This window comes from Eptatretus burgeri, chromosome 8, assembly GCF_056783735.1.
Source record: "Eptatretus burgeri isolate ZD-2024b chromosome 8, Ebu_testis_v1, whole genome shotgun sequence".
Taxonomy (NCBI): domain Eukaryota; kingdom Metazoa; phylum Chordata; class Myxini; order Myxiniformes; family Myxinidae; genus Eptatretus; species Eptatretus burgeri.
In genome coordinates, this window is record NC_140968.1 from 11,480,274 (window position 1) to 11,502,773 (window position 22,500).

General features: G+C 46.3%; 1 protein-coding gene across 6 annotated transcripts in view; it reads right to left on the reverse strand.

The window, feature by feature from the left end:
* The window catches only part of MYO15A (myosin XVA), a 374,107-nt gene that overhangs the window by 284,357 nt on the left and 67,250 nt on the right, over nucleotides 1-22,500 (reverse strand). For all 6 annotated transcript variants that reach the window (XR_015060712.1, XM_085890857.1, XM_085890855.1 and 3 more), the window contains exon 2: nucleotides 10,204-10,279. Coding sequence is in view for 5 of the 6 variants with exons in the window: in XM_085890857.1 (XP_085746983.1) it covers nucleotides 10,204-10,279 (76 nt within the window). In the remaining variant the exon portion in view is untranslated. The remainder of the gene's footprint in view (nucleotides 1-10,203; nucleotides 10,280-22,500) is intronic.

Below are 22,500 nucleotides of genomic sequence, written 5' to 3' on the forward strand. Positions count from 1 at the left end.
CCTGTCCACAAAATTTCATCCGGATACGTCCACAACTTTTTGAGATATCCTGTACGCAGACAAACAAACAGACAAAGAAACAAACAAACAAGAAGAAGACGTCATGCAGAGCATGATACTTGCAAAATCTATCAAACAAATTTGACCTCAAAAATAATTAGTGGTTGAAATCAATGAGCAAATTTGCAAATCCTCTTCAAATTTCAAGTCAATCGGATGAAAACTGACAATCTTAGAAATTCGGCCGATGTTGTCCTTTTGGCCTATATTGACCTCGAAAATAATTGGTGGTTGAATTCAGTGACCTGATCTGCAAATCCTCTTCAAATTTCAAGTCAATGAGATGAAAATTGAGGATTTTAGAAATACCTCCTTAGTTGTTGACCTTGGGACTATGTTGACCTTAAAAATAATTGGTGGTTGAATTCAGTGACCTGAAATTTTCATCCTCTTCAAATTTCAAGTCAATTGAATGAAAATTTAGGATTTTAGAAATCTCACCGAAGTTGTTGACCTTTGGCCGATGTTGACCTTTTGGTGGATGTTGACCTCAAAAATAATTGGCTAGTTGAATTTATTGACCTGAATTATAAATCCTCTTCAAATAAAGTCAATCGGATAAAAATTGACAATTTTAGAAATTCGGCCTATTTTGACCTTTTGGCCTATGTGGACCTCAAAAATAATTCGGGCTTCAAGCAAGTGCTGAAGCCCTATTGAATTCGTTAGTATTATTATTATTATTAACGGCGTTTTTATGTTCTACTGACCGATTTTGTGGCGGATCTGGAGGGAAAACTGTCAGATGAAATTCAACGAAACTTAACAGGATTATTACTCACCACCTAAAGTTTATACTTTGAAACAATTGATGACGTAGATCACGTGGTATGGCGGCCATATTGGATTTTATCCAAAACCTAAAAACATCTTCTTCTCCAGAAGGGATAATTAGACAGCCTCAATCTTTTGCACACATTTGCTAAGTTGCTTGGGAATGTAAAGTTGTTAATTTGGTTGAAATCGTTATTTAATTTATATGATTTTAAATGATGCCGATTCGCCTCATTAAATATGCAAAATATGCAAATGAGAGTTGAAAAAATTTAATGACAGATTTAGATAGTACATAAACAGGGGACTCCCAATATATTTATACGATGTCTGTATTTGACCCCAGTGAGCCCCCAGCGCCCCCCAAAGTTGAAAATGACCCATTTTTGAAATGTCATAAAATGAAAACAACGCTTGAAGTAAATTCAATGAAACTTATCAATTTAATTACTCTCCACCTGAAGTTTATACTTTAAAAATTTTGATGACGTAGGTCACGTGGTCTGGCGGCCATATTGGATTTTATCCAAAACCTAAAAACATCTTCTTCTCCAGAAGGGATAATCTGACAGCCTCAATCTTTTGCACACATTTGCTAACTTCGATGTTAATGTGAATTTGTTAATTTCGTCGAAATCGTAACATAATTAATATGATTTAAAATGATGCCAATTCGCCTCATTAAATATGCAAAATATGCAAATGAGAGTTGAAAAAATTTAATGACAAATTTAGATAGCACATAAACAGGGGACTCCCAATATATTTATACTATGTCTGTATTTGACCCCAGTGAGCCCCCAGAGCCCCCCAAAGTTGAAAATGACCAATTTTTGAAATGTCATAAAATGAAAACAACGCTTGGATGAAATTCAATGAAACCTATCCATTTAATAACTCTCCACCTGAAGTTTATACTTTGAAAATTTTGATGACGTAGGTCACGGGGTCTGGCGGCCATATTGGATTTTCTCCAAAACCTAAAAACATCTTCTTCTCCAGAAGGGGTAACAGGATAGCCTCAAACTTTTGCACACATTTGCAAGGTTCCATTGTAATGTTAAGTTGTTAATTTCGTCGAAATCGTTGCATAATTTATATGATTTAAAATGATGCCAAATCGCCTCATTAAATATGCAAAATATGCAAATGAGAGTTGAAAAAATTTAATGACAGATTCTGATAGGCCTTGAAGAGGGGACTCCAAATATGTTTACACTATGTCTGTATTTTACCCCAGTGAGGCCTCAGAGCCCCCCAAAGTTGAAAATCACCCATTTTTGACATGTCGTAAAATGAAAACCAAAGAAGATAGACAAAAAGTGACCACAAATTCTGGAAGATATTTTAACGTTCTACAAGTTCGCCATTTACATTAATATGCAAATGTGGAGTTATTGGACTTTTTTGAGGACTTGAAAATTTGTCCAGCCTCGATTTGTCCAATGTGAAGTTTCTTTCTCTATCATGTATTGCTATGGGCTTTTCAATCCTTCATTGAGATAACTTGAGGGACCCCGTAGCTGGGCCACATTGCAGACTTGAACTAACTTTCTAACTCGGAAAACCCATATCATGTGACAGGGTGATGGTGTTGAAATTTGTTAAAATGGAGGCACGCCTTGAAGCCCGGGATTACTGGTTTACCAGTTTTAATTGGTGGTTGAATTCAGTGACCTGATATGAAAATTCTCTTTAAAATTTCAAGTAAATCAGATGAAAATTGAGGATTTTAGAAATCTCACCTACGTTGTTGACCTTGGAACTATGTTGACCTTTTTGTCTATGTTGACCTTTTGGTCTACGTTGACCTCAAAAATAATTGGTGGTTGAATCCAGTGACCTGAAATATAAATCCTCTTCAAAGTACAAGTCAATCGGATGAAAATTGAGGATTTTAGAAATCTCACCTACGTTGTTGACCTTGGAACTATGTTGACCTTTTTGTCCATGTTGACGTCAAAAATAATTGGCTGGTTGAATTCAGTGACCTGAAATATAAACCCTCTTCAAATTTCAAGTCAATCGGATGAAAATTGAGGATTTCAGAAATCCCTCCTAAGTTGTTGTCCTTTGGCCTATGTTGACCTTTTGACCTTTTTACCTCAAAAACAATAGGCTTCTTCCTTATGACAAACTCTACCATGTGGTGAAGTTTTGTGAAGATCAGTTGAAAATTGTGACCTGGAGGCGACATACAGAGACAGACAGACAAACAGACAGACAAGCCGGTAGGCGACATGGGTGGTCGCTACATAATTGCATACTAGTCACAGTTTTTGACGGATCGGGCTCAAATTTTTTGACAAAGAGGTTGATTATAGTGCGCATAAAAGCGCAGAAGCCGATTTTTGATTTTCGGAAAAAATATATATGCAAATATTTTTTGGGATTTTTTCAAAAATTTCAAAGTCCCATTGCTGGGCAACGGTGGCGTCCATAGCAACGGTGCTCAAAAGCATACAACTAGATCCTGGTATGAACCTACCAGTCAAGTTTCATCAAAATCGGTTGACTCCTCTGGCCTCCAGAGCTGTCCATTACAGACAGACAAAAAACCTGAGAATAAAGGTAGTCTAGCGACCACCCAAGTAACTAACAAACAGAAAGCGGTGAAAACATAACCTCCTTCACCTTCGGTGGTGGAGGCAACAAATATACACCAACAACTGTGAGAACGACAAAAGAGCAGGAAAATACAAAAAAGAATTGGACCGAGTTGGGATCAACAAGGAAGGCTCATTGGAATGGCTCAGAAGAGGTCAGCTCAACTGGGACGGAGAGCAAATAATAATAAATGCCCAAGATCAAAGACACCACACCGATGGATTTAAAAAGATGGTGGGACTGAGCCAGACGGACAAGTGTAGATTCTGCAAGACAGAAACAGAAAGTACCAGTCACCTGCTTTTAGGATGCAAAAAACTACAATCAGAACATCTTTACACACGATGGCACAACAAAGTATGCAAAGTGATTCATTGGCATGTCTACAAAAATTAACATCGCAGTTCCAAAAAAACTCATGGAAACACGAACCAAGGGCAATCAATGAAAATAAAGACATCATGCTCACATGTGACCTCATGATCCCATCGATAGTGAACATAGAAAACAAAGCCTTGTGACCAAACATTGTTCTCAGGAACAAAAAGGAACAGACAGCATTACTGATTGACTAGATATCAGTACCCAGCAATTTTGGCTTAAATAATGCAGAAATCAAGAAAATGACCAAATACCATGACCTCATAAATGAGATCAAGAGATCTTGGAAACGGAAGTGTCGAAATTACACCAACAGCGATAATTGGAGCAAAAGGAATAATTTTGAAAACCATCCCCAGGAATATTACCACAAACGAACTGCAATTGGTGGTAGTCTGGAGTTCGGTGACGATCTTGAAAAGAGCCCTCGGAACAAAACTCTGAGAACAACAAAGTTGAACAGCTTGATCCATGAACAGTGATCCCTTACCGAAGCGAAGGCGGATATTTTTGAGTACTGGGAGGACTTCGTTCCACCTCCTCAAACCCACAAATGCACATCACAACCAAACACACACACACACATACACACACACACACACACACACACACACACACACACACACACACACACACACACACACACACACACACACACACACACACACACACACACACACACACACACACACACACACACACACACACACACACACACAGTTTTATCATAACCTATCCTGCTCCTCCCAGTGAAGTGAAATTGATCAACTGATTGATTTAAGGTAAAGATATACATCCATCCATCGGGACCATACTCTGTTAAGAGCGTCGGTGCTGCCTAAGCAGTCTCCTGGGCTATTGGGCACAATCCTGGACGGGTCACCACTGCAGCACAGGATACTGGAATGGCTCAATCATCTCAGCAAGCTGGCACTTATTTTGCTGACCTCAGAAGGATGACAGGCTGAGTCAACCCCACCTGGTATTAATTAAATAACCGAGCAGGATTTGAACGCAGGACTCTTGGATCCCAAGCTCACCACCCTAACCATAAAGCCAACACCAGGCATGTAAAGATATAACGCACATATTTTGGGCCAACTGAGCTTCCTCTTACATCAAAGTTCCTTGCATGTCCGTGTGTGTGTGTGTGTGTGTGTGTGTGTGTGTGTGTGTGTGTGTGTGTGTGTGTGTCTGTGTGTATATATATATATATATATATATATATATATATATATATATATATATATATATGTATACATATATATATATATGTATACATATATCTTCTTCTTCTTCTTTCGGCTGCTCCCGTTAGGGGTCGCCACAGCGGATCATCCGTATTATCCGCATAGTGATTTGGCACATGTTTTATGCCGGATGCCCTTCCTGACGCAACCCTGGTCGCCTCTTACGACACAGGGATATGGTACACCTATTTTAACCGGGGTATACACCGGCCCAGTACAACTGGTACTCATTTCGCCGACCTCGGAAGGATGACAGGTTGAGTCAACCCCCTGGTGTATTAATTCAGTGGCCCAACAGGGTTTGAACTCAGGACCTTTTGGATCCCAAGCCGCTGCCCTAACCACTGCGCCAACACCAGGCTATATATATATATATATATATATATATATATATATATATATATATATATATATATATATATATATATATATATATATATATATATATATATATATACATACATACATACATACATACATACATACATACATATATACATATATATATATATATATATATATATATATATATATATATAGAAATATATATTGTGACCGAGATAAAAACAAAAAACGAACACTGCATTGAGCCTTTGTTGCAGTAAATAAGTCAATTCCTGTACTGTAAAACTATCCTACTGCTTGCCAGCATTGTTTGTTTTAATCCTCATGGAAGGAATATTAACCCAGAGTACATACATCAAACTGGTCTTGCAAGTAGTTTATTTATGTTGATATACTGTGTTGTGTGTTCGATGATCTCAATGCTTTTTATCTCCCAAAAGTCCCACTTTATCAAGGCCAGGTCAATGCCAATTGCACGAAACTCAAGTGGTCACGTTCAGTCATGTCCACAATTCTCGGGTTACCACAACAATAATCTATTGGTGACTACTGCCAGCCTCAATGCCTGGTGTCGGCTTAATGGTTAGGGTGGTGTGCTTGGGATCCTCGGATCCTGAGTTCAAATCCCAGTCGGCTGTTCAATTAATACCAGGTTGGGTTGACTCTGCCTGTCATCCTTCCAAGATCAGCAAAATGGGTGCCAGCTTGCTGGTATCCTGTGTCGGAGTGGCGATCCGTCCAGGATTGTGTCCAATAGCCCAGGAGACTGCTTCGGCAGCACCAACGCTCTGCACAGAGCGTGGTCCCGATGGATGGAGGATGCCAGCCTCAAAACAGATCATGACCATTTGCTCTTGATAGTTGTGTATCATAAGTGTACACTTTATTTGTATCCACAATGTATCCTGGAAGTGAAAAGTGATTGAAGGTACAAAGTCAACCTAGTGACCAGAGGAGTATTGGCGGAACAGGCACATGCAACAACCAAGGAGGTGGATGAACAGGAGCAGACAAAAGAAAAGGAAGGAAGGAATTACATTGTGACTTGTAAGACCAGCACAAGACATTTCATCTTTGACTGATGAATTTTCAACCATTTCTACTTGCCGTAACCAACCTTCCACCACCAGTCACGAACTGCATTTGTTGTGAGCTCTCACAAACGAGAGTGCACTGTTCTATTATGCACTGTTCACTGGCGTTAAGTGTACAGTTTTCAACCTAGGTTGTTCAAAACTTCATCTTCGTCTGATGGACTGACTATACAATCTTTAGACGATTTTCACAATTTTCCACAAAAATCTGAAATCCTTTCTTGTTCAGTGATGCTAAGCGTTATGACATTGGAACTTTCATTCTCATCGTAAGATGTTAAACATTCCGTTTGAGTCTGATGGATAGGAAAACCTTTTGAAGATTTACGAACCTTGCCACATCATACGTAACAAACCTGTCATGCTCACCTGCAATATCTTGTGATGGAGCATAGAGGTCATGGTACTGTGGGGTTTATCCTTGCCAGTGTCCTCATTTGCCTGTGAGAGAGAGAGCGCGAGAGCGAGAGCGAGCGAGAGAGAGAGCGAGAGAGAGAGAGCGAGAGAGAGAGCGAGAGAGAGAGAGCGAGAGAGAGAGAGAGAGAGAGAGCGAGAGAGAGAGAGCGAGAGAGAGAGAGCGAGAGAGAGAGCGAGAGAGAGAGCGAGAGAGAGAGCGAGAGAGAGCGAGAGAGAGAGAGAGAGAGAGAGAGAGAGAGAGAGAGAGAGAGAGAGAGAGAGAGAGAGAGAGAGAGAGAGAGAGAGAAAGAAAGAGAGGGCACTGTCCCATCCTGTTAAATGTTAAAACAATCTTTACTTTCTGGACATCAGAGCTCATCAAGTGGTGAAGAGTTAATGTCTTGGCTGGATTTGGTTCCCAACCAGACTATAAATTGCTAAATTGGTGTTTCGCAAGCAGGGCATTGTCCCTGGACACCCAGCATGGCATTATGAAAAAAAAAAATGTTAAGCTGGATGTCCAGCCTGCTAGCTTACTTGGGAGCCATTCAAGCCCTTTCTTTCACGAAAAGTAGGTGAGTGATCACCAGTACCCTGAACAGATGCCAAGTACCTGCCTGAACCGACAAAGGGGCACTGCATCAGCATTGTAGTCGCATCCCCAACAATAAATGATGCAACCTGCAAGCCAAATTCGTAATTTGCCCTCAGCCCAATATACTATACAATACGATGACAACGAGCAGAGGTCATCAATATTCTACACTATCGTCAGCACAATGCCACGTGTGTGTGTGTGTGTGTGTGTGTGTGTGTGTGTGTGTGTGTGTGTGTATATATATATATATCCGGGCGTAGTGGCGTGCGCCTGTAATCCGGCTACTCGGAGGCTTGGGTTGGAGGATCGCTTGAGGATGGGGGTACAGCAGCCTGGAATCATGGCGAAACCCAAATCCTGATCCCTGTGTCGTAAGAGGCGACCAGGGTTGCGTCAGGAAGGGCATCCGGCGTAAAACCTGTGCCAAATCAGTATGCGGATCATAACGGATGATCCACTGTGGCGACCCCTAACAGGAGCAGCCGAAAGACGAATAACAACATATATATATATATATATATATATATATATATATATATATATATATATATATATATATATATATATATATATATATATATATATATATATATATATATATATATATATATAGTTACGGCTGTGGAAATTCGCAGAACACCATAGAGGTCCTGAGATCAGTTATGCCGATAAGTCCGTGTTCAGTTAGATTTCCCCACCGTTGTTTAATGGGGATTATCCGTGTGGACAGGGCTGTGATCTTTGAGTTAGCCGTTTTTCTTTTACTATCGTTATTTTGGACCAACCGCCATTACTACCACCACAAAGCTCCACCAACCACAACAACCACGATCACCACAACCACCCTTTCAAACACCCTAACCACGCCCGCATCTCAACAAACCACGCCATCCTCACCACTTTACCCACAACATCGCCTCACCACCTTCTCCACCCCGCCAACCACCAATCACCTTCTCCACAACCGCCCAACCACACCACCCTCATGACCACCACAAAACGCCAGCCACGCCACTACTACAAACAACCACGCCACATTAACCACAACCTTCACAACCACACAACCGCGTTTCCCTCGGCACACGGTTGCGAGAAGCCTGGCATTCGTCGGGGGAAAGCCGACGACGGCCCCATCCCCTCAACGATGGACCCTGCACGAGGATTGGAAAATATCGCCAGCTGTGAAGGGAAAGAAGAATGAGAAAGGCCCCGATTCAGGTGAAAAAACACCCTCCTTCTGGAAGTTTCCCGCGGGAGCTGAAAGAAGGGTGGGGCGAGGGCAGTGGAGATAAAAGCGAGCGCTGAATGCAGCGGTGTGTGTGTCATAAGAGAGAGAACCGAGTGGAGGTCGTCGAGAAGTGAGGAGAAGCGGGTGGTTGTTGAGTTGGGTCTGCTGAGGGTCAGTTGGTCTGTCTCGGGGACGTGCGTGGTGGAGTTGTGAGCAGTCATTTTGGAGCCGTGCTGGAGCCTGGAGGTCTGGGCTCGTGTCGAGAGTCAGTCAGTGGGGAGCTGGAAACGGACCATCGAGGGTCACCCAAGCAAGACACCATGAGGGCGGAGGTAACCTGCGGCGGCCTCTTGGAGCTCCTTGGACATAAAGACCCTAAGGGGTCCCGTCTACCCCCTTGTCTATGAGAGGGTTTTTCCTTGCTTTTCTTTGTGTGAAAGTTGTGGCACCGTGTCCCGATAAGTAGAACTGTTGATAAGTGTACATAATAAATAGACGGTGGTAGCTCTTTGCCTTGCTCGCGTCTTGTGCCGTCCCGCATTCATCACAAATGAACTGCATGCGTGTTTCACCCATTCCTTGCATGATTACATACGTGTAAATAATAAATGTGCTTGTTTAAATGTACCCTGTTTGTTGTGTCCTTTTCCCATTGAAATGCCATATTGCGATCGGAATATAGTTGGTTGTTGAATACCGATAATAGAATCGGGTCCAACGAGGCCTGGCAATAATACACCGCTCGGTTATCCCAGAACGGAACGAACCGCTTAAGCGGTTCGTGTCCAAGCAGGCCTTCGTTGAGGTACGGTCTCTCGGTAGTCTGCCCGCGTGAATAATTAGGTATATCGACAATTCGGCGATTGACCCTGTCGCGCGCGGGTAGAATACTGACTAGGCCGTGGTGTGCGCTTGGAGCACACCCGTGACTGGTTTTCGGCGTTGTTCTGGAAAGTCTCGACTGAATTGTTCGTCCGGTGGGCGTCCGGCCGCGATTAGTGGAGCACGCTCGTTCGCACGCCGGCGGGCGCGAATTCGTAACAATATTTACCTCCGCCACCGAAGGTAGATGGAGCCCGAAGGTTATGTTTTCACCCCGGTATGTCTGACTATGAGCAGGATGTCTGCTCATAACAAAAAGTGAACCTGAAACTCTCTTGTGTGACCCCCCAAAAAAATAAACTCATGAGCAAGTTGTAGTGTATCGACCCGGACAGCAGCTGGCCAAGGTTCAAAGCATACCATATGTTGCTGCCATCAGTGTCATGTTCATCGATTCTATATAAATGTGAGATGACTAACTGAACTAACTGAACCAGAATATTTACTGTAAATATAGACTCAATATTGAAACATTTGAATAAAGGAATATGATCCAAAAATGACACAACCTGCATAATAGAGGCAACAACATCACGTGATGATAAACAATTCGGAGACTGGTGCTTGTTGGCTTCGTGACCTACTTACGAGGCTTTGTGGTGATGAGGAAGGATGTAAATGACTGCCCGTAGTTTCTCTGCGTTCAGCGAACAGCTCATTTTCCCTGAATGTAACATGAGCAGGCCAGTCATTGAGGCATAAAAACAATGAACATTTAACATGTCAAAAGTTAGGCCGAATCGACATCAGTTATCATTCAAATCACACATTTTTGGAGGGTTTTTTTTTTTTGGAGTCCTGCGTCCTGTGTGTCAAAACATTAAAAAAATATCTCGGTGTCCACCTTACAGTTAACGGAATAATTGCAAAATTGGTGAGATGAGAAATAGCATCATTATATACTCTTAACAGAGCATTGGTGCTGCCAAAGCAGTGGGTGGTTTGCCATTGCCTTCCCAGCAATCAGTCAGGGAAGGAATTTGGAATTTCGTTTTCTGGTGTCGACGACAGCTCACCTTCTCTTCGCAAATGAAACCATGGGATCTTTAAGATCCACCAACTGATGCTAACGGATGGGACACCCCGATAGACATCAATCAGAGGGATGGCACACAAATTGATGAATCACGTTGCCTGTGAAATATCAGGGACGAGATTGGACGCCAGGCGCTGAACATCGCAGAGGTGAGTGTGCGTTCATCTCAGCCAGGCCAAAATTCATTTTATAATTATATAATTCTTCTTCGGCATTCCATTCGGATCACACAGCAAAAAATACGAGGGAAAAACAACTGGAACGTTGGTTCATGAGGAGGTCATTCGGCCTATCATGCCTGCACCACACCAACAGCCATCCACACGCAAGCTAGCCACAAGTCCCGCTGATATTCCTGTATCCTTCAATCCCAAATGCTTCTTGGTGCCCATTTAATTCCAATCTTAAACCTGTCTACTCTTTCTGTTGCCAATACCTTTCCCAGGAGACCATTCCATACATTAACTACACTCCAACTCAAAAACCCCTGCCTAACTACCCCTTATTACCCCTGGAACTGAAAAACCCCTGGAAGGGAAGGGAAGAGAAAGGAAAGCAGTGTGATGGGAAGGGAAGGGAAGGGAAGGGAAAGCATTGTAATGGTAAGGGAACGCAGCGTGAGGGGAAGGGAACGCAGTGCGAGGGTCAGGGAATGCAGCGTGATGGGAAAGGAATGCAGCACGAGGGGAATGAAGGCAGCCTGAGGGGCGGAGAAGGGAAGGATGATAAAACATATCTACACAGCAACATTTTCTATTTAACCGCAGGATTATATAATCCCGGGTGGGAGCATTTAAAACCCATGCTAACTGAATGGCAAAGACCTGCATGCTCGCACATGCAGCGACCTTTGCACCCCTCAGGTCAGTTCATTGAATCTGATTCATACATGATACACTATGGGGAAGCAGTTTTAAATTAACAACTAAACCGTCAGTCCTTAACAGTCTCCTTAACAGAAGGGGAGGGGTGATGGAGCAGAGAGAGAGAGAGAGAGAGAGAGAGAGAGAGAGAGAGAGAGAGAGAGAGAGAGAGAGAGAGAGAGAGAGAGAGAGAGAGAGAGAGAGAGAGAGAGAGAGAGAGACAGAGAGAGAGAGAGACAGAGACAGAGATTGAGAGTGAGTTGAGAGGGTAGGGGGATTCTGGCACATGTGACATCCAGTTTCATGTCCATCCAGGAAACTGCAAACACACTGATGAATCACCATGCCTGTGAAACACCAGGATGACAATTTAGGTCGAGGTTTGGACCCAGGCTAGACACCTTAGAGCAAGCATGTTTACCTCTCAGCTATCCTGCAGTGATCCCCATGGAGAACTGAGCCACCATATTGCCATAGAAGCTTGAAGAGCGCTCGCGAAGTGCCTGAACCACTCAAGCAAGCACTCCAACAAAATGGTTGAATAAACTTTTAAAAACGAAACGTTTAATTTTCTATATGTATGCTGAAGTGATGGATCGTAATGAAAGAAGATCGTCCAAAATAAAATTCTCCATTTTCAGTGAGTTAACCACCGCCCGACTCACCCTGCCAGACGCAGGCGAATGGGCCCTGAACTTTGTTCAAGTTGATCATTATATTCAGTGACAGTGCTAATATTGTAGAGCACTCGCCAAGTGGCTTAAGTGCTCAAGCAAGCACTCCAAGGAAACAGGTGATGATGAACAGCTGGCTTGGCAAGCGATTTGCGATCACGAATCGGTTATCTAAACACCATGCATCCATAAATACCCGGAATGTCAAGCAATGTCCGAATTGGACATGTGAACACCTTTTTTTGTTTAGCAGTCGGACCTATTGCTGAAGTCAATAAAGAAGTTTAAATTTTGAAATTCGGCTGAGATTAAGAGATTCTAGAGCTTGTAGCATGTGAAGAAATGAAATATAGCCACGAACGCTGGCGTCTCCGGGCGTTTATAAGCATTGCAAAGTATCCAGCGATTCGTAGGTATGATGATCAAGCATTCATTGATATGATTGAGGAAAGTGAAGGAAAAAGCTGTCGTTGAGAAATCGCTGCGGCCTGTTCCAAATCAAGGCATTGGTGAGCAGGCCAAAAAAAAACATGGCAGCTTAAGACTCTTGTGAGCTGACAGAGGACTGAGCAAGATGGTGCACTGCCATGTTATTCGGGCTTATTTTGGGGGTTATTTTTTCGTGAGGAGCACCTCCTAAATTATCTTCAAAAGGTTTGTTTATTTAAATTAACCCAAACACACAATTTTCATTCATGCACTACCTTGGAGTTCCCTTGGTATGCGTGCAAAGTTTGGGACTGAGAGGTTTTTTTGGTTTTGGAGTTATGGAGGAGATGGCCGGATGGACACGTACTGACATGTATTATTATAGATTACTGATTGTATTGGGTTATTTCATCCAGAACTACAGATGGGTTAATTCACCTCAAACATGCAACTTTTTAAATGATGTAATCCTTCCCAGAATGCTCGGCGTGCATGCAGATAACTCCTCAGCGGCAATGTTGACCGAAGCACGTTTCCATATATCGGGTATGTAATATAAGGATTGTTACCTCAAATGGCTCACAAAGTTTCTGAAAGAATACGAAAATACTTGGAAAAGTACGAGAGAAGAAGGGAGGTGCCTTTGCACAATGAAATAATTCATTGTGAGCCAGTGATGTGGATGGACGATGTGGGCCAGTGCAAGGCCTAAAGGATCAGAGATGGGCACGTTCTACCAAAACCCTCGACGGATCGGTACCAGTGAATGAACTTTGAATATTGCGGGAATGCCTCCTGTGATCATGGCAGGCTTCGTGATTTAATTAATAGACGCCTGCGATTGGAAAGACAATTGTGTGCGTGATTACCAACAGAGCAATGGCAACTGACCCTTCGACAAAGGACATCTTCACAACGTGAAAATTGACAAAGCTTGTGCCAGCTATTCACGTGGAAGTGTGTGGTTTGTTTTTGAATAAGTATGTGTGTGGAGAACGTTTGTATTTGATCAGCTTCATGATGATATTGTTGTGGCCATGGGTACCGAGACACCAGATTGTCACTCAGGGGGAATAATCCCTGGTTGTCCTCAGTAGAGCCGGACCTGGGGCCACCGCTCAAAATTAACGTTGCGGTACGGTGGATTGTTTTAGAACCATGAACGCCACCCAGTCAACCACGAGTTCCAGCGTCCACCGTCTAATTATTCCGTTTAACTAGAGGTCATGTGGTTACCTGAGCGGGGAGCATGCCCTCGGCAAAGCACCAATATTATCTGATTAGATTTTTATTAGGGCAGCGGAGCGTTTTAACCGCTGGTGTGTGCCGACGATTATTTTGGTCAAATCTGTTGTAATTACCTCCCAGTCTATCTCGGTTCGGACAATGCTAGACCAATGGAAGGAAAGGACAAACACGGACAGGTTGGAAATCGACAAATAATTTATTAATAATAAAATAAATAAATTAAAAGAACCTTTTATTTGCTGAGGTAAATAAAGAATGAATTTCAAAGCAAAATCAATCAAAATGCCAGGAAAGAGACAAGGAGCAGATAGATGCCTATCGGGGGGTCGACTGACAGCTAAACACAGACAAGGGTTCCCAGCAGATCATTCAGGGGGAGGGGAGGGGGAGAATCGTCTCGCTCACCAGAAAGTCGTCCGTGAAGCGAAAACGTCCTGAAAATGCGTGCGTGTGTGTCACGTCCATCGCCAGCACCCAGCTTTGCCGTGCACCCTCTCGTGAACAGCCTTGAACGCCAGTCGACGTCTGGAGGGCACCGAGATCGTCTGTCGCGGGTTTAGACCCTGGAGTTGTTGGTGACCAACCAGTGCCTCACTAATTGGCGGCGCTGCTCACACCCACACACGCAACACATGCTTGCTTGCCGAAGCACTGGGAAGGATGAATTGTCTCGTTGTTGGCACTGGTCAGACACCCGCATCTTGCTCGCTTCTCGCCCTTTGCTTTTTCTTCTTTCGCTTTTTCTCCCTCCCGCTTTTCTCGCCCTTTGCTTTTTCCTCTCTCCTTTCGCTTTTTCTTTTTCCTATTTCGCTTTTTCTCCTCACGCTTTTCTCTCCTAATGTACCTCTTGCTCACTTTTATATCTCCAGGCCGTCTCCGCCGGTCCGTCCGCCCCAAGCTCACCCCACCCCACTGGCGCACGGTTACCATGACGACCCGTGCGCTCTCAAAAAAGTCGGGCGTCAGAGCTCACGAAAGAATGTTGCTGAGGAAAAATGGGGGCGGGCTTCAGAGCTCGTGAAATAAATGTGTGTGAACGTGTCTGTCATAAAGAAAAGAGCTTCCCATAAAGGCCCAGTCAGACATTGACGTTTTAGCCAGCTTATGCCGATTTTTGGAAAATTTGTCTAAAACGCTGGTACACGTCGAATACGTTATTGGTAAGTTTTTGTCTAAAACGCTGGTACACGTCGAATACGTTATTGGTAAGTTTTGATAACATTGAGAGCATGCTGAAAAACACTGCCATACGTCGTTGTACGCTGACTTTAAACGTTGAACTTTTCGGTTGTCCTCAAATTTTCCATGCTTGAAATTTATATATATATATATATATATATATATATATATATATATATATATATATATATATATACATATATATATATATATATATATATATATATATATATATATATATATATATATATACATATATATATATATATATTTTTTATTTTTTTTTTTGAGACTTATGCCAGCGTATGACTCTCACGTTCCGCATAACGCTGGCCATTAGTTGTAGGCACGTCACGCGTTCGTTGACACACGTCACTTGTAAGTTACTAATAAGTCAAAACACGTCGAGGTAATGTTTAGCATACCCGAAACTTATTTCTAACCTATGAGTAACGTGTTGTACTCATGTTACGCGATCAGTGACACACAGACACGTTACTTGAAAGGTGCTCAAAAGTCGAAACAGATCAAGGTAATGGTTAGCATCAGTGTTCCAGACTCCCGGTTTTTTTTGTTTGTTTTTTCTTCCTTCCTTCGGTATGATGGTGATTTTGACACTTCGATTTCTAGTGCGGTTATAATATAATATAATTAATAGGCTGCCGCTCAACGATTTAAATCATAACCGCACTGTACACTGAACACCGTCATACCGAAGAAAAAAAAAACCGGGAGTCTGGAACACTGACGCTAACCATTACCTTGACGTGTTTCGACTTATGAGCAGCTTTCAAGTAACATGTGTCGATGTGTGTCAACGATCGCATATCGTGCGTACAACTTATTCTCATCGCATGCGGAGCGTGTGTCATGCGGCAAGTACGTCGTAAAATTTTCAACATGTTTAAAATTACAAGACGTACTCCATTTAATACGACGTATGATAGCATACTTTAGCGTTCTATTCACGCATACCAAACTTACCCATACCGTATTCGACTTGCGCCAGCGTTTTAGACGCATTTTTCAGAGGTCGGCATACGCTGGCACGATCGCCAAGGTGTGACTGCGATGTTGACACTTCCATTTCTGCGGTGGTTATGATTTGAATCGTTGTGCGGCAGCCTTTTCATAACCTACTCCACGTCATCGTCGGCGATGCGTGCAGCGCGCTATGCATAAGTTAGACTATCGTTGGGCATAGGTTGGGAAGGCCGACAACAGGTTCAGCATTCGTTGGTATAAGTTATCTATAAGACAACGAAACATTCTGTGTCCGTTACTCATATGTTATGCATACGACCAACCCGTTATGAATACGTCCGAATCTTTAAAAAAAAACATCAAAAGTTCAGCGTAAGCCAGCGTTTTACATACATTTTAATACGTTGCCATTGCTGGCGAAAACGTCAAGGTGTGACTGGGCCTTAAGAGAGGGGATCTGTCCTTTACCCTTCTCAACGCATCACATTTAGAATCCCATTAGACATGGGGATGGGGCTAATCTGAACATGCATTGAAGGAAATAACTGTCTGAGGACCTGGATGTGTGGATGCATTCATCAGAATGGATTCTGAAATCCGTAACAATATATATATATATATATATATATATATATATATATATATATATATATATATGTATGTATATATATATATATGTATATATATATATATATTGTTGCGGTTTTCGCGCCCGCCGGCGTGCGACGGCCACGTAACTCGAATCGCGGCACGTCGCCCACCGGACGGACAATCCAGTCGTGACCCTCTCGGACTAACGCCGGGAACCAGTCACGGGTGGACCTTTCGGTCTCACCGCGATCGAGCCAATCAGCCCCCGCGTGGGATAGGGTTGCTCGCCAAATTCGAACTACCTAAGTACCCACGCGGAGGGTAGACCGGGCGATCGCACCTCGCCGCAGGTCGACTTCGGACACGGGCCACTTAAGGGACCCGTTCCGTACTATCAGAATAACCGAGCGGTGTTATCGTCGACCTCGACGGTTCGATTAATTATCGGGCGTATTCAGCCCACTACCAACCCTTTACGTGAAGCAAGATGGGGATTCAATGGAGGAAAAGACGAAGCGAAGCGGGAGAACAGTTCAACAATAAAGCACATTTATTCGCGGCACACGGGAAGCACACAAATACAATTCCACCAAATGCACACAAAAAAAGAAAACACAATTCCATTTACACAAAAAGCAAACATAAAAGTGAAAACACAGTGCAGAGCTAATACCGACTACCGAGCACACGGCAACACTTATACAATTCTACTTCACAGACGGCGCCGACAACACATACCCAAAACCAAGGAAAAGAAATCCCCAAGAATGAGGTAGGCCTGGGGCCGAGACCGGGTCGGGCCTACCCGTCTGGTGATGAGACGCGGAGCGGCGATGGCCCCGCAACCCGCGGGCCTCGTGGACAGTGCCTGGCAGGGGGTGGGAACGGGGCCCCCTTGGTCGCACTATCTCAGCGCGGGGGGAAACAGGAGGGGGTTGCTGATGCTCGGGGTATAGAGGATCTTTATTATGTGCGACGAGCGTCTCCACCTCGGCCAGGTCGCGCTGTCGGCCTCCCTCGGGTGCAGCTTCCTGCACGACGCGAGCACCCCCTCGTCTGGTGTCGCCGCCTTTCCACAGCTCCGTCCCCTCCGTTCCGACTCCAACGCACACGACGAGCAGCTCCACCGCCCGCGAAGTCTTGACCCTCTGCTTCCGACTCTCCTCTTCTTGACTCTCCGACCCCGTTCTGCTGACTCTCTCGTTCCCGCCCGCGACTCTCTTCTGACTGACGAACACCGTCCTTTTATCCCCCGTAACTTCGCCTTTGACCCCCTCCCTTTGACCTTTCACCTCGCTCCCCATTGGCCCGAGAAAAAGTGGGCGTGAAGGCTTTTTGATCCACAAATTTGCATATATCGATCGTTCTGGAGGCGGGGCCAAATCGCCCCTCGCTCACCGATTGGACGGCAAAAAGTGGGCGTGTGTCGTTTTTGATCCGTTTTTGAAGCAGAAAATCCGTGATTTTGTACACGCTGTTCAACGTGCACCCTACACGAGTCCAGCATCGGTGCCCATGAGTGGCGCGAGATGACGGTGATGCGATGGTGGCGAGTTGTGACGGTAAAGGTCGTGGCGGTTGTGGTGAAGCGGCGTTGTGGTTGGTGGTTGTTGTTGTGGTTGTGATCATGGCGGTTGGTCCAAAATAAAGATAGTAAAAGAAAAACGGCTATCCTGAAGAGTCGCAGCACGTATAAATGACATGTATTCCCACTAGACAACGGGTTTGGGCCTAACTACACATGCACTTACCGAGATACCTCACCTAAGGGACCTGAATGGTGGTTTGCGAATCTGGTAACCACAACACTACCCCCTTCCCTTTTTACAGACTCGTCCCGAGTCGTCAAATTTTCGTGTGCCATCATGTGTAGTTTTCCCCTAGTACATTTTACCTACGGATCCCTGAGTGCGACATTCATGGTATTCGTGTCCCCAAAATAAATAACCTGAGGGCTGCGTAACTACCTAAACAAACTCACTCACACGGACGACTTAAATAAAATTGCCGGCGCTAGACAGACATGCCGGGGGCGCACTCATATTTACAGTACATCTTAACCTTAACTTACAAATTTTACACTAAACCATGGCCCAGGATCACTGAACTCTGCAAAAGAAAAGCAGTTAGCAGGGAGCCAGGCTGCCCGCATGCAGTCTCTGGCTCAAACAATGCAGGTGACAGGGAACGTGGCTGGCTGCTCACACGCAGTCCAAGGCCTTCCCTTTTGAACTGAACGCAGTGAACCACAACGGTGCATGGGCTGCACAACGCAGTCTCCGTGCCAGCTCAAGTGGCACACGCAATGAGCACAACGAATGGATGCATGAACGCAAACACGGTGCACGGGCCGCCACTGCAGGCCCGTGTTGTAGCTGCCAACAGGGCAGTTCTCGCAGCTTGCAAACTGTTGCCTTGATCCTGGCGCACATGGAAATGAACAGGGGGGGCAAGGCAAAAATTGAACGGGGCTGGTGAACGTGGGCAGTGGGCATGGCATGGCAAAGGTGAGCAGGCAAACACAGCCCGCAGATGAACTGGCCGGCACAGGCCTTGAAGAAAAACAGCCAGCAGATGAACTGGCCGGCACAGGCCTTGCAGCACAGCAGCTGCAGACGATCCAGCCGGCACAGGCCTCGCAGCAAAACAACAGCTGCCGATGAAGTTGGCCGGCCTCCGCCTTGAAGACAAACACGGCCAGCCGATGAAGTTGGCCAGCCTTTGCCGTTCAGTGGAGGTTGGTGGAGGGAGTGCGGTGGTGCTGGCCACTTGGAAGGCGGGCTCGGACCTACCTACCTGTCTCCCTCCCACCTATCGCCTTTGCCTGTCACTGTACATACCCACTCCCTTAATTTGTCAAACCCCAATTTAGCCCCAACTTATTTTTTTGTTGTTTTTATTTTTACTTCCCCTCTATAAATCGTCCCCGAACCCCCTTTATCGTCCTTGTTCGGCTAACCTATTCTGTTACCTAGCCTACTCCCAACCCCTACGTTCCCTTCCCGGAGGGGAATAAGGGAGAGCTAACGTCCTGTGTCGAGGCCCAACGAAGCCTCAGAATGGCCTCCCCAGAGTTCGGCGATCTTAACACCAAGTGGGTCCAGCGGCCCACAACGACAGCGAGGGGATGGATGGTGCGGAGGGGTACATCTCCTAATCTACCCTAACCATTTAACTGTTAAACTACCCCGGGGCTTTCAACAAGCGCCTCTCGCTTAAACTATTGGTTCTAACAACCCAGATTCCCGTCGCCTGTGTTGGTGTCCTCACAATTTCGGGCCTCGCCCCCCAATTTTCTCTCCGTGCCCTCACACGGTCTCCTGGCTGGGACACGTGGCTCCCTTTGGCAGGCACGACCCTCTGCCGAATCTCCCGCTATGGCACCCCAGGCACTACACTGCCTCCGAGCCTACCAGCTCCCTAACACCGGGGGGTGCCCCCATGGCACCTCCCCTGAAACGCACACGTGGCAGGCCGGCCTCCCGGGCCCCTTTCCGAGGGTCACCCGTGCCCACTGCACTGCCCACGCGGCTAATGGCGCCCCGGGCCCCCGCACCAAGCAGGCGCACCCGTGCCCACTACTCTATCCCGGCCCCCCATGGGCCCATGGCCTACCACGGCCGACTAGCCTGGTGCCCGGGGTACCCACTCAGCGATACTCACCTTTCGCAGCCACGCTCCCAAGCCCGTCAACAGGGCTCCTGCACCCCTCCAAATGGGTCTCGAGCCTACTTTCCCACCAACAGCAAAACGACCTCCATTTTTCAATTTGACTAACCCAGCTAACTCACTCTACACTGACCCCGGGGTCCCTTGGGCGGGAGTCACTCCTCCCCCCAATCACTCATCGCACCATGCATTCCCCATTCGCTCCATTCACACAGACCCGCTGGCCTCACTCACTCACCAAGCACATGCTTCCACTTCACTCACCAACTCTTCAACACACACACCACTGAACTCTGCCATCCTTCTATCTGCACCCCCTAACTAACTCGTGCTCCCACGTCATCCCTTAAACTACAGCACGTTCCTTTTAACACTACGTAGCTAAACTACGTCCCCTCTACACATCCAAAGTCTGTCTCTGTCTTCAAATAAATCATTTTATTTCCCAACCTAAATCTGGCTACAATCCCTCTAACTAATCCATTCCACGGACTCCATGAGGACTTACCCCTGCCCCATGGAGTCGGTCTAGCTAAGCTAACCCTTCCCCCTAACTAGTTTCCATCCTGTGCCCAGGTAAGGGGGTCTTTCACCCCTTGCCCAGGAATCCTGTACACCCGAAAGTGAGGCTTGCTTTTTCTTTTTTTCATGCGCAGCACCTGCGCGGCAACTCAGAGCTCGCGCACTTTGCACCTGCCCGTGACGTCATGCAGCTGCACGTGTTCCTCGTCCCTCTTTGGACGGTGCCATCCGGCAGAGATACCCCTCCTGCCGGATTCCAACCCCACGTGCAGCCATGACGTCACCGTGCGCAGAAAAAAAACAAGCCCCAAGTCTCGAGGGGTTCCCCACGCGAACACATGTGCTTTGCCCGTTGGAGCTTAACACACACGATCGCGTGGAGAACCCGTCTGGTCCAAATCCGTTTACCTGCCTAAACTTTGTCCGTCCGCGGGATCGGCAAATCCACCGCGTGCGTTTCCGGACCGGGACTTCACTCTCGCAAGCGAGCACGTGGTGGTCTCGTGCGTTGCACAGCACGAACCGCGTGCTCACTGCTGGGTGAACCCGGCACGGTCCACGAAACAGCTACAGCCGCTACCCGGCTTTCTCTCCTCTGTCGCCGTCTCCGTCTCCATTCAACCCACGCACACCTGCGTGTTACGACGCACACAGTCCACTCCATCACATTCACACGGGGAGACGCGGCTGCGTGCTCCCGCATGCCAACCGACATCTCCCTCTCATACCGCTCTCTCACACACACGGTCTCCCTTGCACACAGCGACCTTGCACACGGCCGTTCACTCACGCGTGCGGGGGCACTCACCCGCGGTGCCTCACTCGCACTCCGTGCCTCATCCACACACGCGGGGGAACTCAACCGCGGTGCCTCATCCACACACCGTGCCTCACTCATACACGCGGGGGCACTTACCCGCGGTGCCTCACTCACAAACACGGCCTCACTCACACACGCGGGGGCACTCACCCGCGGTGCCTCATCCACACTGGCCGTTTCACTCACACCCACGGCCTCTTCCACACACGATGCCTCATCCACACACGGCGTGCTGGGAAGCACGTACTCCGGCACCATCGCCACCACACCACTCACACACGGGGTCGCTTCCACACACGGGGACGCACTCACGCCTTGCACCACACACACAGGGACAACCACACTGGGGATTCGAGTCCCCACAAGGGTCTCCGGGGCCTCTATACCCCCCAAGCTCGCCGTGCACCCGTCCACAGCACTCCTCCCCTCAACCTCGCAAAGCACGACCGAACTCACCTGGTCGTGACTCGCCTCAAGGGGGCATACTCCCTCCCCTCGTTCCTGGAGGAGGCCATCCAGGTGCTCGCACTGGGTCTCTACCCAGTCCGCCAGCTCACCCCCATTGTCCTCCACTACCTCTGTGTGTGTGTGTGCGTCACTTACCCCGTCTTCCTCGTGTAGTCTTTCCTCTATCGTTCCCATCTCCCGTGTCTCTGCCAACTCTTCACCCTTTACCTCCCTTGTCTCAACTATTATTTCTGTTGTCGTCACCTCGTGTCTCGTCTCACACGTTTTGGTCTCCCCATTTAATTTTTCCCTTTCGGTCATCGTCACGACCCTCGCCCAACACGTTCCACGAATTATTTTTTCACCCGCCTCCACCGCGGGCCTGTCAGCCGTTGCACCCCCACCCAGCTCGTTTGCTCCCAC